This window comes from Carcharodon carcharias, chromosome 33 (genome assembly GCF_017639515.1).
Source record: "Carcharodon carcharias isolate sCarCar2 chromosome 33, sCarCar2.pri, whole genome shotgun sequence".
NCBI lineage: Eukaryota > Metazoa > Chordata > Chondrichthyes > Lamniformes > Lamnidae > Carcharodon > Carcharodon carcharias.
The window spans coordinates 17,318,197-17,335,835 of record NC_054499.1 but is presented as its reverse complement, the minus strand read 5'-3'; the positions used below and the strand labels follow the sequence as shown (position 1 = coordinate 17,335,835).

At 55.4% G+C, this 17,639-nt stretch overlaps 1 protein-coding gene across 5 annotated transcripts in view; it reads right to left on the bottom strand.

The window, feature by feature from the left end:
* Nucleotides 1-17,639, bottom strand: part of tnk1 (tyrosine kinase, non-receptor, 1) — a 78,874-nt gene that overhangs the window by 4,201 nt on the left and 57,034 nt on the right. For 4 of the 5 annotated variants that reach the window (XM_041178886.1, XM_041178887.1, XM_041178885.1 and 1 more), the window contains 3 exons: nucleotides 12,782-12,976; nucleotides 9,530-9,588; nucleotides 3,422-3,984 (listed from right to left, as the gene is read on the bottom strand). In XM_041178886.1, coding sequence (XP_041034820.1) covers nucleotides 3,422-3,984; nucleotides 9,530-9,588; nucleotides 12,782-12,976 — 817 coding nt within the window. The remainder of the gene's footprint in view (nucleotides 1-3,421; nucleotides 3,985-9,529; nucleotides 9,589-12,781; nucleotides 12,977-17,639) is intronic. The other variant, XM_041178889.1, reaches the window with a different exon arrangement.

The window sequence follows — 17,639 nt, the reverse complement described above, 5'->3', positions numbered from 1 at the left end:
AGGGGAAGGGGGAGAACTGAGGGGAAGGGGGAGAACTGAGGGAAGGGGAGAACTGAGGGGAAGGGGGAGAACTGAGGGGAAGGGGGAGAACTGAGGGGAAGGAGAGAACTGAGGGAAGGAGAGAACTGAGGGAAGAAGAGAACTGAGGGAAGGGGAGAACTGAGGGAAGGGGAGTACTGAGGGAAGGGGGACTACAGAGGGAAGGGGGACTACAGAGGGAAGGGGGAGAACTGAGGGGAAGGGGGAGAACTGAGGGGAAGGGGGAGAACTGAGGGGAAGGGGCAGAACTGAGGGAAGGGGGAGAACTGAGGGGAAGGGGGAGAACTGAGGGGAAGGGGGAGAACTGAGGGAAGGAGAGAACTGAGGGAAGGAGAGAACTGAGGGAAGGAGAGAACTGAGGGAAGGGGGAGAACTGAGGGAAGGGGGAGAACTGAGAGGAGGTGGGGTACTGAGGGAATGGAACTTGTTTTGTGTTGACTGCTGGGGGGGATATCTCCCACCATTCAGCCCATCCAGAGCTCTCCCCAGTCCATGCCCCATCCACTCTCCCCATCACTCTCCCACTATATAGACCCTCCCCCACTCTCCCCATTCAGCCCCTCCCTTGCTCTCCCACCATTTTGCCCTTCCCCAATCTCTTCAAACAGCCCCTCCCTCATTCCCACCATTCAGCCCCTCCCCCAATCTCCCCAACATCCAGCCCCTCCCCCAATCTCCCCAACATCCAGCCCCTCCCCCGCCCCAACATCCAGCCCCTCCCCCGCCCCCCCAACATCCATCCCCTCCCCCGCCTCAACATCCATCCCCTCCCCTGCCCCCCCCAACATCCAGCCCCTCCCCCGCCCCCCCCAACATCCAGCCCCTCCCCTGCCCCCCCCAACATCCAGCCCCTCCCCTGCCCCCCCCCAACATCCAGACCCTCCCCCGCCCCCCAACATCCAGCCCCTCCCCCGCCCCAACATCCAGCCCCTCCCCCGCCCCCCCAACATCCATCCCCTCCCCTGCCCCCCCCAACATCCAGCCCCTCCCCTGCCCCCCCCAACATCCAGCCCCTCCCCTGCCCCCCCCAACATCCAGCCCCTCCCCTGCCCCCCCCAACATCCAGCCCCTCCCCTGCCCCCCCCCAACATCCAGACCCTCCCCCGCCCCCCAACATCCAGCCCCTCCCCTGCCCCCCCCAACATCCAGCCCCTCCCCTGCCCCCCCCCAACATCCAGCCCCTCCCCTGCCCCCCCCAACATCCATCCCCTCCCCCGCCCCAACATCCAGCCCCTCCCCTGCCCCCCCCAACATCCAGCCCCTCCCCTGCCCCCCCCCCAACATCCAGCCCCTCCCCCGCCCCAACATCCAGCCCCTCCCCTGCCCCCCCCAACATCCAGCCCCTCCCCCGCCCCAACATCCAGCCCCTCCCCCGCCCCAACATCCAGCCCCTCCCCTGCCCCCCCCAACATCCAGCCCCTCCCCTGCCCCCCCCAACATCCAGCCCCTCCCCCGCCCCAACATCCATCCCCTCCCCCGCCCCCCCAACATCCAGCCCCTCCACCGCCCCCCAACATCCATCCCCTCCCCCGCCCCCCCAACATCCAGCCCCTCCACCGCCCCCCAACATCCAGCCCCTCCCCCGCCCCCCCAACATCCAGCCCCTCCCCCGCCCCCCCAACATCCAGCCCCTCCCCCGCCCCCCCAACATCCAGCCCCTCCCCCGCCCCCCCAACATCCAGCCCCTCCCCCGCCCCCCAACATCCAGCCCCTCCCCCGCCCCCCCAACATCCAGCCCCTCCCCCGCCCCCCAACATCCAGCCCCTCCCCCGCCCCCCCAACATCCAGCCCCCCTGCCCCCCCAACATCCAGCCCCTCCCCCGCCCCAATATCCAGCCCCTCCCCCAATCTCCCCAACATCCAGCCCCTCCCCGCCCCCCAACATCCAGCCCCTCCCCCGCCCCCCAACATCCAGCCCCTCCCCCGCCCCCCAACATCCAGCCCCTCCTCCGCCCCCCCAACATCCAGCCCCTCCCCCACACCCCCAACATCCAGCCCCTCCCCCGCCCCCCCAACATCCAGCCCCCCCCCCACACCCCCAACATCCAGCCCCTCCCCCGCCCCCCCAACATCCAGCCCCTACCCCGTACCCCTACCATCCATACCCTCCCCCAATCTCCAGCTCCTGCCCACTCCCCCAATCTCCAGCTCCTGCCCACTCCCCCAATCTCCAGCTCCTGCCCACTCCCCCAATCTCCAGCTCCTGCCCACTCCCCCAATCTCCAGCTCCTGCCCACTCCCCCAATCTCCAGCTCCTGCCCACTCCCCCAATCTCCAGCTCCTGCCCACTCCCCCAATCTCCAGCTCCTGCCCACTCCCCCAATCTCCAGCTCCTGCCCACTCCCCCAATCTCCAGCTCCTGCCCACTCCCCCAATCTCCAGCTCCTGCCCACTCCCCCAATCTCCAGCTCCTGCCCACTCCCCCAATCTCCAGCTCCTGCCCACTCCCCCAATATCCAGCTCCTGCCCACTCCCCCAACATCCAGCTCCTGCCCACTCCCCCAACATCCAGCTCCTGCCCACTCCCCCAATCTCCAGCTCCTGCCCACTCCCCCAACATCCAGCTCCTGCCCACTCCCCCAACATCCAGCTCCTGCCCACTCCCCCAATATCCAGTCCCTCCCCCACTCTCCCTTCCAGCCCCTTCTGCACTTTCCCAAAATCCAGCCCCTGCCCCTGCCCCGTTCTTCCCAATATCCATCCCTCCACACTCCCCCAATCTCCAGCCCCTCCTCCAATATCCAGCCCCTCCCCCAGTCTACCAATATCCAGCCCCTCCCCCACTCCCCCAATATCCAGCCCCTCCCCCACTCCCCCAATATCCAGCCCCTCCCCCAATATCAGCCCCTGCCCCACTCCCCCAATCTCCAGCCCCTGCCCCACTCCCCCAATCTCCAGCCCCTTTCCCTGCTCCACCAGCATTCTGGGTACCATAAGGGCTAGAACTGGACGATGAGGCCTCAGGCCAGCCGGAGGCCTGGGTAGGCCGGATTGAGAATGAAACGTCCCCCTCCTTCGCCCCATATCTGAACGTCCGGCCACTGCTGACCTTCAGAACCACAGCCTATTTCCAGAGGCTGACCTTTTCACCAGCAGCCGCTAATTTTACAAAAAATCCCCCCTTGCCAAGTCGCCGCTGGGCCTTGAGCGTAGAACGTTCCAGCAGAAGGAAGCAATTCGGCCCACGGGTGCCTGTGCCAGCCCTTTGGAAGACCACTAGCCCCCCCCCACCCGCCCCCACCAACCGACTCCCGTCCGCTCATCATTAGTGCCTCGGAGTTGCCTTAAAGGGACACCACGCCTGTTGTCCCCGAGGCTACATATGTGAGGGTTGCCATGGAGATCAGCTAGCGTCAATGGGTTCTCTCAGTTATTAACGTACACGGTTAATTTTGTCCTGGAGGCTAGGGCCGCTGCCCTGCCGGTTGACCCCTGCCTCTGGCCGAGCTGCTCGTGTCTCCTCAGCCGTGCTCTTGTGGAGATAATTGCCCCTGGCCCCTCGGGGTCTACCTTGAGGCTCGCTAGGCCTCGAGGCCCTGGAGTCCTTCTTCTGCTCGGCGTGGCTCTGCTGAGGGGCGGCCGACCTGGGCTGGGCCTCAAATCCGAGCCGTCCGGCGGCCTCCTGCTCCTGCCGGGTGCTGCCTGGTGGCTGGAAGTCCGGCTGGGGCCAGACCACGGACCAGCAGTTGGGCCTGGGCTGGGAGGGCTTCAGCCGCAGCTTGCCCACGGCGTCCTCCGCCTCGGCGGCCCAGCGCCTGCCCTCCCTGGGCCCTCTCCTCGGCCTGGCGTTCCCCTGCCCCCTGGCGTTCCGGAAAGCCACGGCCTCCTCGCTGATCTGACGTGAGCGCTCCTTGGAGGCGGCCTTCGAGGTAGGCTCGGGGCCTTGGGGGTTCTCAGCCAATGCCTCCTCCTTGTCAACGTTCGAGTCCAGACTTCGGGAGAGCCCTGAGGATCCAAACACACACACACAGGCCGGGGCCTAGTCAGAACATTGTAGCCTACAGTGAAGAGAACTTGTTGGTGACACCACTAGCCCCTTAGGTAGGTAGTAAGACAGACTTGCATTCCTATAGCCCCGGTCACGGTCATAAAATGTCCCGACGTGCTTTATGGTCAATGGAAGCACTTTTGAAGTGTAGCCGTTGTCATAACTTAGGAATGGTGATGCCAATTTGCGCACAGCAAGCTCCCCACAAACAGCAAGGACATATAATCACAGGATTGTTACAGCACAGAAGGAGGCCATTCAGCCCATCGTGTCTCTGCCAGCTCTCCGAATGAGCAACGCACCTAGTGCCTCTCCCCCTGGCTCCTCCCCGTAACCCTGCACATTCTTCCCTTTCAGGTAATAATCCAATTCTCTCCTGAATCCCTCGATTGACTCTGCCTCCCCCACACTCTCAGGCGGCGCATTCCAGATCCTAACCACTAGCTGTTTGAGAAAGTTTCTCCTCCTGTCCCCATTGCCTCTTTTGCCAATTACCCTAAACCTGTGCCCTCTGGTTCTCGATCCTTCCACCAATGGGAGCAGTTTCTCCCTGTCCGCTCTGTCCAGACCCCCTCATGATTTTGAACACCTCGATCAAATCTCCTCTCGGCCTTCTCTTCTCCAAAGAGAACAATCCCAACTTCTCCAATCTGTCTTTATAACTGAAGTTCCTCATCCCTGGAGTCATTCTGTTGAATCCTTTCTGCACCCTCTCTAATGTTTTCATATCCTCCCTAAAGAGCAGCGCCCAAGACTGGGCACAATCCTTTAGTTGAGGATGGACTAGTGTTTTATACAAGTTCAACATAACCCCCTTGCTCTTGTACTCCATGCCCCTATTAATAAAGCCTAGTTTGCTGTATTCTTTATTAACCGTGCTCTCATCCTGTCCTGCCACCTTCAATGACTTGTGCACATATACACCCATGTCCCTCTGCTCCTGCACCCTCTTTAAAGTTGCGCTCTTTACTTTACACGGTCTCTTTATGTTCTTCCCGCCAAAATGCATCATCTCACACTTCTCCGCATTAAACTCTATTTGCCACCTCTCTGCCCACTCCACCAACTTATCCATGTCCTTCTGAAGTTCTACACCGTCCTCCTCACAGTTCACAACGCTCCCAAGTTTCGTACCATCCGCAAACTTTGAAATTGTCCCCTGCGCCCCGAGGCTTGATACATGTCTGGAAGAGCAGGGGTCCCAGCGCTGACCCCTGGGCCCACGACAAACCTCCTCCAGTCTGAATACCATCCATTAGCCACTAGTCTGAACGTTCTGGTCGGCGAGAGGGACGCACCCTGACAGGTAAAAGGATGGGCGGTGAAATCGGGCGTGGATCATTCCCACCTTCAGATCGGTGGGTGCGCACCAGAGTTGGCTGTGCTCCCACCCGACCGTCAGAGGCCTGTTCAGGTCAATAATCACCTCATGGAACTGACTGTCTGGGACGTCCGCCCAACCTTAAGGGCAGGCGGAGATCCCAGGCGGCCTTCGTATTTTCCACGAAACCTCATTCACGGGCGGGACAAGGTTTCGCGAAAGGTTTGTAAATTAAATAAAACTTTTTCTTATTAAAATACATAAACCTGTCCCAGCCCAAGTGACACGGTCACATGAGGGGGACGTGTCTGAATAACTTCTCTTCTCTCTTTTCTTTACAATGCTTGATTCTTAAATTAATCTCCCTCGCACGGAAGTCTCTGTCACATGCACCATGCACCCGATAAGCAAGTCCCGACTCTCCCTCCACCACTCCCCCCCACCCACCCCCCCCCCAACGCCCGCACAGGTAGCGCTGGGTGAGCCTTCATTGGCCTGTCCACACAAGATGGCGACGCGCAACCAATTGGCTCTGCACCCGGTGTGCCCGACAGGGAGAAAATTCTACCCCCACCCCCCACCACCCCCTCCCCCCCCCACCCCCCCCCCCGCCCACCCCCCACCATCACTCAGCCAATTCCACATGCACATTGCTCCTGTCCCCTCTTAACTCCACGGGCTACAATGGCCACGTTCATCTGTCTTCTGTGATACCCGTCAAGGGGTAAATCCACCCGCCCCAGCTGAGGGGGGGTCTTCTTTGAAACAGCGGGGGTCCGCTATGCCTGCTTCAGCTTAACACCTCGTGCGACAGTGCAGCATCCCCTCGGTGGGAGCGTTGACGTGGGTTTGGTGACCAAGGCTGTGGGGCAGCCCTCGAACCCACCACCTCCTTGGCTCGGAAGGCAAGAGCGCCACCCACTGACATCCAAACGATTGCACCTTTCCCATCTTGGGCTGGGAGGGACAGCATTTATTGCCCGTCCCTAGTTGCCCTCGGTGGGGGGATGAAGGACCTGTCTCGTGCAGCGAAGGAAGTGAAGCTCACTTCCCTCGAGGGCTTTGAGTGGAACCATTTGGGGTTTCATTTGGATCCTTTCACGGGGTTGTGGGTGTCGCTGGCCGAGCCGAGCGTGTGCGTCCTCCCCCCACCCCACCCCCCCCGTCCCTAATTGCCCCTCGAGGGAGGTGGGTGGCAAGCCGCCCTCTTGAAACCGCTGCGTTCCCTGCGGCGCAGGCGCACCCACGGCACCCGCCCGCAGGAGAGGGGGGAGGGGGCTCGCTCTTGGTAGACGGGAGGCGAAAGCAAAACGCTGAGGATGCCGCAAGTGTGAAATAAAATCCGGGAACGCTGTATATACTCAGTTGGCTGGGGGATCTCTGTGGAGGGAGAGAGACAGAGAGACGGGGGGCCGGGTGGGGGCGGGGGTGGTGGGTGGGGGGTTTAAACGCTTCACCTCTGTGTGACCTTTCATCAGAACTGGGGAAAGTTAGAGATGTAAAAGGGGGAAATGTAATGAAAAAAAGGGAAAAGCGCACAGCCATCGCGGGCTTCCTTCTCTTCACAGGCTTGGACCTCCCTGTTGCTTTTCTCTTCATACAATCACAGGGTCACACAGAGCAAGAGAGGCCCTTCGGCCCATCGAGTCTGCACCGACACCGTGAGAAACACCTGACCTACCTACCTAATCCCATTTACCAGCACTTGGCCCACAGCCTTGAATGTTATGATGTGCCAAGTACTAATCCAGGTACTTTTTAAAGGATGTGAGGCAACCCTCCCCCACCAACCTCCCAGGCAGCGCATTCCAGACCCTCACCACCCTCTGGGTAAAAAAGCTGTTCCTCACATCCCCCCTAAACCTCCTGCCCCTCACCTTGAACTTATGCCCCCTCATGACTGACCCTTCAACTAAGGGGAACAGCTGCTCCCTATCCATCCTGTCCATGCCCCTCATAATCTTGTACACCTCGATCAGGTCGCCCCTCAGTCTTCTCTGCTCCACTGAAAACAACCCAAGTCTATCCAACCTCTCTTCATAACTTAAATGTTTCATCCCAGATAACATCCTGGTGAATCTCCTCTGCGCCCCCTCCAGTGCAATCACATCCTTCCTATAATGTGGCGACCAGAACTGCACACAGTACTCCAGCTGTGGCCTCACCAAGGTTCTATACAACTCCAACATGACCTCCCGACTTTTGTAATCTATGCCTCGATTGATAAAGGCAAGTGTCCCATATGTCTTTTGTTCCAGTTACCTGCTTGCTCATAAATCTGTCAATCACACCTCCTCCAGACTCACCTTGTGTTTCCTTGCTTTGCCGTATTACTCCTCCTTTGGGTCCTCACCGAACAACTCTCTCGTCATTTACTCTCTCGTCATTTAATCCCTCCCGTCTTCTGCCTGATTCCTTTTGTTGAGGGGCTGTGAGGAGCTGGCACAAAAGAGGGAGTTGAGGACTGGGGCAGATCAGCCATGATTGTATGGACTGGTGGTGCAGGCTTGAGGGGCCGAATGGCCTACTGCTGCTCCTATTCCTTAGGCTCTTTTTCCACCGTCCCCTCCTCCGCTTGCTCAAAACGTCCGGCATCTCCAATGTCCCCAGTCCCAATGGAAGGTTAACCTGGAAGGGTTAATCTGCTCCTCCTCTCCAGGGGTGCTACCTGACCCTGCTGGGTGACTCCAGCAGCTCTCCTTTCCATTCGGATCTTAAGGCCAACGCCGTCGTTGGTAGAATCACCGATTGTTCACAACGCAGGAGGAGGCTAATCGGCCCATTGTGTCTCTGCCGGCTCTCTGAATGGGTCACTACCCCACCCACCACCACCCCCTGCCAATCTCCCTGCACATTCTCCCTTTCCGGATAACAACCCGACTCCCTCTTGAATGTCTCGATTGACCCTGCCTCCCCACCTCGCTCCCCACATACCCCACGCACCCGCCCCCCCCACCCCCCCCACTCTCTCAGGCAGCGCAATCCAGATCCTAACCACTTGCTGCGTGAAAAAGTTTCTCCTCGTCTCTCCATTGCTTCTTTGGTCTAGCACCTGGGATGGGGCCGAGCAGCTGAGTCCAGTTGGGATTGGTGGAAGGGGCTATGAAGCTGTCCGATTGCCGAACCACGAGGAAAGGCTCATTCGTCCTTTCGGGAATTGGAACCTGGCGTCTTTACCCAGCCTGGGCCCATATGTGACTCCAGTCCCACGGCAACGGGGGAGGCGATGGTGCAGTGGTGTAGGCGCTGGACTGGTAATCCACGAGACCCAGGGTAATAATCTGGTGAACCTGAGTTCAAATCCCAGTGTGGTGGAATTTGAATTCAAAAATTGTCAATTGTTTTAAAGTTGTTCAAAATGAAGGTTGACCAGGTGAGGCCTAAGCCTGTTGGAGTTGAACTGGGTCACTGAATATATTCAAGGCTAAGTTATTCTCTATTTTGGGTGTGCACTTGCGATGCTGTGGTATACAAGGCTATGGGCCCTGCGCTGGAAAATGGGATTAGGATAATTAGGAACTTGTTTGACCGGCGCAGGCTCAATGGGCCGAAGGGCCTCGTTCTGTGCTGTAGACTCTGTGACTTGATGACTATGCAGTTTGGGGGATTGTGTAACATTCTTACTGGTTTGAATCTCACATTGATTATTCACCAGGCTCCTGGAACACTGCTGCTCCCTTTATTCAGTCTTGTCAAACTAGGTCTGGTCACGCCAGCCCGCATCACGCCAGTCCATGTCACGCCAGCCCGCGTCACATCAGTCCACGTCAAGCCAGTCCACGTCACGCCAGTCCACGTCACGCCAGCTCACGTCACGCCAGCCCACGTCACGCCAGTCCACGTCACGCTAGTCTATGTCACGCCAGCCCACGTCACGCCAGCCCATGTCACGCCAGCCCGTGTCACGCCAGCCCGTGTCACGCCAGTCCGTGTCACGCCAGTCCGTGTCATGCCAGCCCGTGTCACGCCAGTCCGTGTCACGCCAGACCGTGTCACGCCAGTCCGTGTCACGCCAGCCCGTGTCACGCCAGTCCATGTCACGCCAGCCCGTGTCACGCCAGCCCGTGTCACGCCAGTCCACGTCACGCTAGTCTATGTCACGCCAGCCCACGTCACGCCAGCCCGTGTCACGCCAGTCCGTGTCATGCGAGGCCAACTCTCCCCTTGTGCTGCCAACTTACCCGACATCTTCAGCAGCTGGATTGGGTTGTGGGTCTCTGGTGAGGAACCCCATATCTTCCTGCAAGATCAGAGAGGGTGGTCAGTGAGTGGAATGGGTGAAGGCACAAAGGGGGTGGGCAGTGGAACGCCCGCGGGTGGGAGGCGTAGCTTTGTGGTGGGCCGGGGGGGAGAGGTTTGGGAAACAGGGCGAATGTTTAGCTGGGACACGGAAAGATAGGAGGCCGGAAGGGCTAGATCCTAGCGGCAAAGCATCTCGCGGATCGATTGGGATGGGCTGTCGAGTCAAGCAGACAGACAGCAAAGATGGGCCGAGTGGCCTTACTCCTGAATGACCCGTGAAGGGGGGATTGGGGGAAGGGAAGGGAGGGGAGCCAATGGAATCGGGGCTGGAGGATGGGGCTGGTCAATTGCCCCTCTTCCGCTCCAGTGACTGCCCGGGTTGTTGCCGGGCAGGGTTCCACCACATGGTAACCATGGAACACCCCTCAACACTCGGCCGAGACGGTGTTATGGTAGTAACGTCGGTGGACGAGTGATCCATAGACCCAGGCTAATGCTCCGGGGTAATGGGTTCAAATCCAACCACAGCCTCTGGTGGAATTTCAATTCAGTCAACAACAAATAAATGTGGAGCATAAAGCCAGTTTCAGTCATGGTGACCATGAAACTATCATCGACGATTGTAAAAAACCCCATCTGGTTCACGAATGCCCCCTTCAGGGAAGGAAATCTGCCCTCCTTACCCGGTCTGGCCTACACGTGACTCCCAGACCCACAGCGACGTGGTTGACTCCCAACCATCCTCTGAAAAGCTTGCTCCTGCCCCACAGAACTCATTTCTCGTTATCTTGACTCACTTCTCTCTCCCCTTGTCCAGTCCCTTCCCACCTACATCCGTGATTCCTCTGACACCTTACGTCACATCAACAATTTCCAGTTCCCTGGCCCCAACCGCTTCCTCTTCACCATGGACGTCCAATCCCTCTACACCTCCGTCCCCCACCAGGATGGTCTGAGGGCCCTTAGCTTCTTCCTCGAACAGAGGCCCGAACAATCCCTATCCACCACTACTCTCCTCCGTCTGGCTGAACTTGTTCTCATGCTGAACAATTTCTCCTTCAACTCCGCTCACTTCCTCCCAATAAAAGGTGTGGCTATGGGTACCCGCATGGGCCCCAGCTATGCCTGTCTCTTTATGGGGTATGTGGAACATTCCTTGTTCCAGTCCTACTCCGGCCCCCTTCCACGACTCTTTCTCTGGTACATCGATGATTACTTCGGTGCCGCTTCATGCTCTCGTCGGGACTTGGAAAAATTTATTAATTTTGCTTCCAATCTCCACCCCTCCATCATTTTCACGTGGTCCATCTCTGACACTTCCCTTCCCTTCCTTGACCTCTCTGTCTCAATCTCTGGTGATAGACTGTCCACCAATACCCATTACAAACCCACCGACTCCCACAGCTACCTCGACTACAGCTCCTCACACCCCGCTTCCTGTAAGGAGTCCATCCCATTCTCTCAGTTCCTTCGCCTCCATCGCATCTGTTCCGATGATGATACCTTCAAAAACAGTTCCTCTGACATGTCCTCCTTCTTTCTTAACCGAGGTTTTCCACCCACGGTCGTTGACAGGGCCCTCAACCGTGTCCGGCCCATCTCCCGTGCATCCGTCCTCACGCCTTCTCCTCCCTCCCAGAAACATGATAGGGTCCCCCTTGTCCTCACTTATCACCCCACCAGCCTCCGCATTCAAAGGATCATCCTCCGCCATTTCTGCCAACTCCAGCATGATGCCAGCACCAAACACATCTTCCCTTCGCCCCCCACTATCGGCATTCCGTAGGGATCGCTCCCTCTGGGACACCCTGGTCCACTCCTCCATCACCCCTTACTCCTCAACCCCCTCCTATGGCACCACCCCATGCCCACGCAAAAGATGCAGCACCTGCCCCTTCACTTCCTCTCTCCTCACCGTCCAAGGGCCCAAACACTCCTTTCAAGTGAAGCAGCATTTCACTTGCATTTTCCCCAACTTAGTCTACTGCATTCGTTGCTCCCAATGCGATCTCCTCTACATTGGAGAGACCAAACGTAAACTGGGCGACCGCTTTGCAGAACACCTGCGGTCTGTCCGCAAGAATGACCCAAACCTCCCTGTCGCTTGCCATTTTAACACTCCACCCTGTTCTTTTGCCCACATGTCTGTCCTTGGCTTGCTGCATTGTTCCAGTGAAGCCCAACACAAACTGGAGGAACAACACATCATCTTCCGACTAGGCACTTTACAGCCTTCCGGACTGAATATTGAATTCAACAATTTTAGGTCGTGAGCTCCCTCCTCCATCCCCACCCCCTTTCTGTTTCCCCCTTCCTTTTTTTTCCAATAAATTATATAGATTTTTCTTTTCCCACCTATTTCCATTATTTTAAAATATTTTAATATCTTTTATGCTCTCCCCACCCCCACTAGAGCTATACCTTGAGTGCCCTACCATCCATTCTTAATTAGCACATTCCTTTAGATAATATCACCAACTTCAACACCTATGTGTTCTTTTGTTCTATTGTTGTTGACATCTTTTGATGATCTGCTTCTATCACTGCTTGTTTGTCCCTACAACCACACCAACCCCCTCCACCTCTCTCTCTCTCTCTCTCCGCCCCCCCCACACACCTTAAACCAGCTTATATTTCAACTCTTTCTTGGACTCGAACTCAAGTTCTGTCGAAGGGTCGTGAGGACTCGAAACGTCAACTCTTTTCTTCTCCGCCGATGCTGCCAGACCTGCTGAGTTTTTCCAGGTAATTCTGTTTTTGTTTTGGATTTCCAGCATCCGCAGTTTTTTTTGTTTTTATCCTCTGAAAAGGCCCAGCGAGCCCCCTCCGGTCAAGGGTAATTAGGGATGGGGCAACAAATGCTGGCCTTGCCAGTGACGCCCGCATCCCATGAAAGAATGAAACAACCACCAATTCTTTCGACCTTTGACCTTAGGCCTGCGCATGCCAAGAAGACGGACGAGCGGCCTCTTCCCTAGAAACCCCCAGCCCCACCCAGGTAACACCAGGCCCCTCCTCGACTCTAATCCTTTCTGATACACCCCGCGGGCGCTCTAATAAGGACACCTGACCAAGAAATGGGTAGCTCTAAAAATGAGCCCAGCACAAGGCCCGGGTGGGAGCCTGAGGTTCTCCAGGTCACTAGAGCCGACGGTCCGGGCTTCGGGAAAGGCGCTGGACTGCAGACGTACTCGTTGATTTTATCCGGGAAGCCCCAAGAGCGGCGAGGGTCGATGTCTCCGTGTCCGATGTGGATGAGGCTGCTCCGCAGCGGGGGACTGATGTGGGGGCCGGTGCGGTTCAGACAGGCGGCCACACAGCCTGGGGGGAAAAGGCCCACCTGCAGGGTCCGCTTGTTCTGTCCTCGCCAGAAAACCAGCTCAGGCCTGGAGGGGGGGTGGGGGGGTGGGGGGGTGGGAGGGGGTGACAGAGAAAAACAGCTGAAACCGGGAGTCATTTCTCCGGGCACACAACAGCATCGAGACAAGAGATAGCGGCAGAAGCACAACAGTGAATCTTGTAGCAAACCAGCCAGAAACTTTAGGATAACACGGACAGATATACCCCACACCCCTCACTGTAACACTCTCTGATATACCCCACACCCCTCACTGTAACACTTTCTGATATACCCCACACCCCTCACTGTAACACTCTGATATACCCCACACCCCTCACTGTAACACTCTCTGATATACCCCACACCCCTCACTGTAACACTCTCTGATATACCCCACACCCCTCACTGTAACACTTTCTGATATACCCCACACACCTCACTGTAACACTCTCTGATATACCCCACACCCCTCACTGTAACACTCTCTGATATACCCCACACCCCTCACTGTAACACTCTGATATACCCCAAACCCCTCACTGTAACACTCTGATATACCCCACACCCCTCAGTGTAACACTCTCTGATATAACCCACACCCCTCACTGTAACACTCTGATATACCCCACACCTCTCACTGTAACACTCTCTGATATACCCCACACCGCTCACTGTAACACTCTCTGATATACCCCACACCCCTCACTGTAACACTCTGATATACCCCACACACCTCACTGTAACACTCTCTGATATACCCCACACCCGTCACTGTAACACTCTCTGATATACTCTCCACCCCTCACTGTAACATTCTCTGATATACTCCACACCCCTCACTGTAACACTCTCTGATATACCCCACACCGCTCACTGTAACACTCTGATATACCCCACAACCCTCACTGTAACACTCTCTGATATACCCCACACCCCTCACTGTTACACTCTCTGATATACCCCACACCCCTCACTGTAACACTCTGATATACCCCACATCCCTCACTGTAACAGCCTGATTTACCCCACACCCCTCACTGTAACCCTCTGATATACTCTCCACCCCTCACTGTAACACTCTGATATACCCCACATCCCTCACTGTAACAGCCTGATATACCCCACACCCCTCACTGTAACCCTCTGATATACTCTCCACCCCTCACTGTAACACTCTGATATACCCCACACCCCTCACTGTAACACTCTCTGATATACCCCACACCCCTCACTGTAACACTCTCTGATATACCCCACACCCCTCACTGTAACACTCTGATATACCCCACACCCCTCACTGTAACACTCTGATATACCCCACACACCTCACTGTAACACTCTGATATACCTCACACCCCTCACTGTAACACACTGATATACCCCACACCCCTCACTATAACACTCTGATATACCCCACACACCTCACAGTAACACTCTGATACACCCCACACTCCTCACTGTAACACTCTGATATACCCCACACCCCTCACTGTAACTCTCTCTGATATACCCCACACACCTCACTGTAACACTCTGATATACCCCACACCCCTCACTGTAAAACTCTCTGATATACCCCACAACCCTCACTGTAACACTCTGATATACCCCACACACCTCACTGTTACACTCTGTTATACCCCACACCCCTCACTGTAACACTCTCTGATATACCCCACACCCCTCACTGTAACACTCTCTGATATACCCCACACCCCTCACTGTAACACTCTCTGATATACCCCACACCCCACACTGTCACACTCTGATATACCCCACAACTCTCACTGTAACACTTTGATATACCCCGCACCCCTCACTGTAACACACTGATATATCCCACACCCCTCAATGTAACACTCTGATATACCCCTCACTCCTCACTGTAACACTCTCTGATATACCCCACACCCCTCACTGTAATACTCTCTGATATACCCCACACCCCTCACTGTAACACTCTCTGATATACCCCACACCCCTCACTGAAACACTCTCTGATATACACCACACCACTCACTGTAACACTCTGATATACCCCACACCCCTCACTGTAACACTCTGATATACCCCACATCCCTCACTGTAACAGCCTGATTTACCCCACACCCCTCACTGTAACCCTCTGATATACTCTCCACCCCTCACTGTAACACTCTGATATACCCCACACCCCTCACTGTAACACTCTCTGATATACCCCACACCCCTCACTGTAACACTCTCTGATATACCCCACACCCCTCACTGTAACACTCTGATATACCCCACACCCCTCACTGTAACACTCTGATATACCCCACATCCCTCACTGTAACAGCCTGATATACCCCACACCCCTCACTGTAACCCTCTGATATACTCTCCACCCCTCACTGTAACACTCTGATATACCCCACACCCCTCACTGTAACACTCTCTGATATACCCCACACCCCTCACTGTAACACTCTCTGATATACCCCACACCCCTCACTGTAACACTCTGATATACCCCACACCCCTCACTGTAACACTCTGATATACCCCACACACCTCACTGTAACACTCTGATATACCTCACACCCCTCACTGTAACACACTGATATACCCCACACCCCTCACTATAACACTCTGATATACCCCACACACCTCACAGTAACACTCTGATACACCCCACACTCCTCACTGTAACACTCTGATATACCCCACACCCCTCACTGTAACTCTCTCTGATATACCCCACACACCTCACTGTAACACTCTGATATACCCCACACCCCTCACTGTAAAACTCTCTGATATACCCCACAACCCTCACTGTAACACTCTGATATACCCCACACACCTCACTGTTACACTCTGTTATACCCCACACCCCTCACTGTAACACTCTCTGATATACCCCACACCCCTCACTGTAACACTCTCTGATATACCCCACACCCCTCACTGTAACACTCTCTGATATACCCCACACCCCACACTGTCACACTCTGATATACCCCACAACTCTCACTGTAACACTTTGATATACCCCGCACCCCTCACTGTAACACTCTCTGATATACCCCACACCCCTCACTGAAACACTCTCTGATATACACCACACCACTCACTGTAACACTCTCTGATATACCCCACACCCCTCACTCTAACACTCTCTGATATACCACACACCCCTCATTGTAACACTCTCTGATATACCCCACATCCCTCACTGTAACACTCTGATATACCCCACACCCCTCACTGTAACACTCTGATATACCCCACACGCCTCACTGTAACACTCTGATATAACCCACATCCCTCACTGTAACATTCTGATATACCCCACACCCCTCACTGTAACATTTTCTACTATACCTCACACCCGTCATGTAACACTCTCTGATATACCCCACACCCCTCACTGTAACACTCTGATATACCCCACACCCCTCACTGTAACACTCTGATATACACCACACCCCTCACTGTAACACTCTGATATACCCCACACCCCTCACTGTAACACTCTCTGATATACCCCATACACCTCACTATAACACTCTCTGATATACCCCACACTCCTCAATGTAACATTGTCTGTTATACCCCACACCCCTCACTGTAACACTCTCTGATATACCCCACACCCCTCACTGTAACACTCTCTGATATACCCCACACTCCTCAATGTAACATTGTCAGTTATACCCCACACCCCTCACTGTAACACTCTCTGATATACCCCACACCCCTCACTGTAACACTCTCTGATATATCCCACACCCCTCACTGTAACGCTCTGATATACCCCACACCCCTCACTGTAACACTCTCTGATATACCCCACACCCCTCACTGTAACACTCTCTGATATATCCCACACCCCTCACTGTAACACTCTCTGATATACCCCACACTCCTCAATGTAACATTGTCAGTTATACCCCACACCCCTCACTGTAACACTCTCTGATATACCCCACACCCCTCACTGTAACACTCTCTGATATACCCCACACCCCTCACTGTAACACTCTCTGATATACTCCACATCCCTCACTGTAACATTGTCTGATATACCCCACACCCCTCACTGTAAAACTCTCTGATATACCCCACAACCCTCACTGTAATGCTCTGATATACCCCACACCCCTCACTGTAACACTCTGATATACCCCACACCCCTCACTGTAACACTTTCTGATATACCCCACACTCCTCACTGTAACACTCTCTGATATACCCCACACACCTCACTGTAGCACTCTCTGATATACCCCACACCCCTGACTGTAACACTCTCTGATATACCCCACACCCCTCACTGTCACACTCTGATATACCCCACAACCCTCACTGTAACACTTTGATATACCCCACACCCCTCACTGTAACACACTGATATACCCCACACCCCTCACTGTAACACTCTGATATACCCCACACCCCTCACTGTAACACTCTCTGATATACCCCACACCCCTCACTGTAATACTCTGATATACCCCACACCCTTCACTGTAACACTCTCTGATATTCCTCACACACCTCACTGTAACATTTTCTACTATACCTCACACCCCTCATGTAACACTCTCCGATATACCCCACACCCCTCACTGTAACACTCTGATATACTCCACACCCCTCACTGTAACACTCTGATATACCCCACACCCCTCACTGTAACACTCTCTCATATACCCCACACCCCTCACTGTAACACTCTCTGA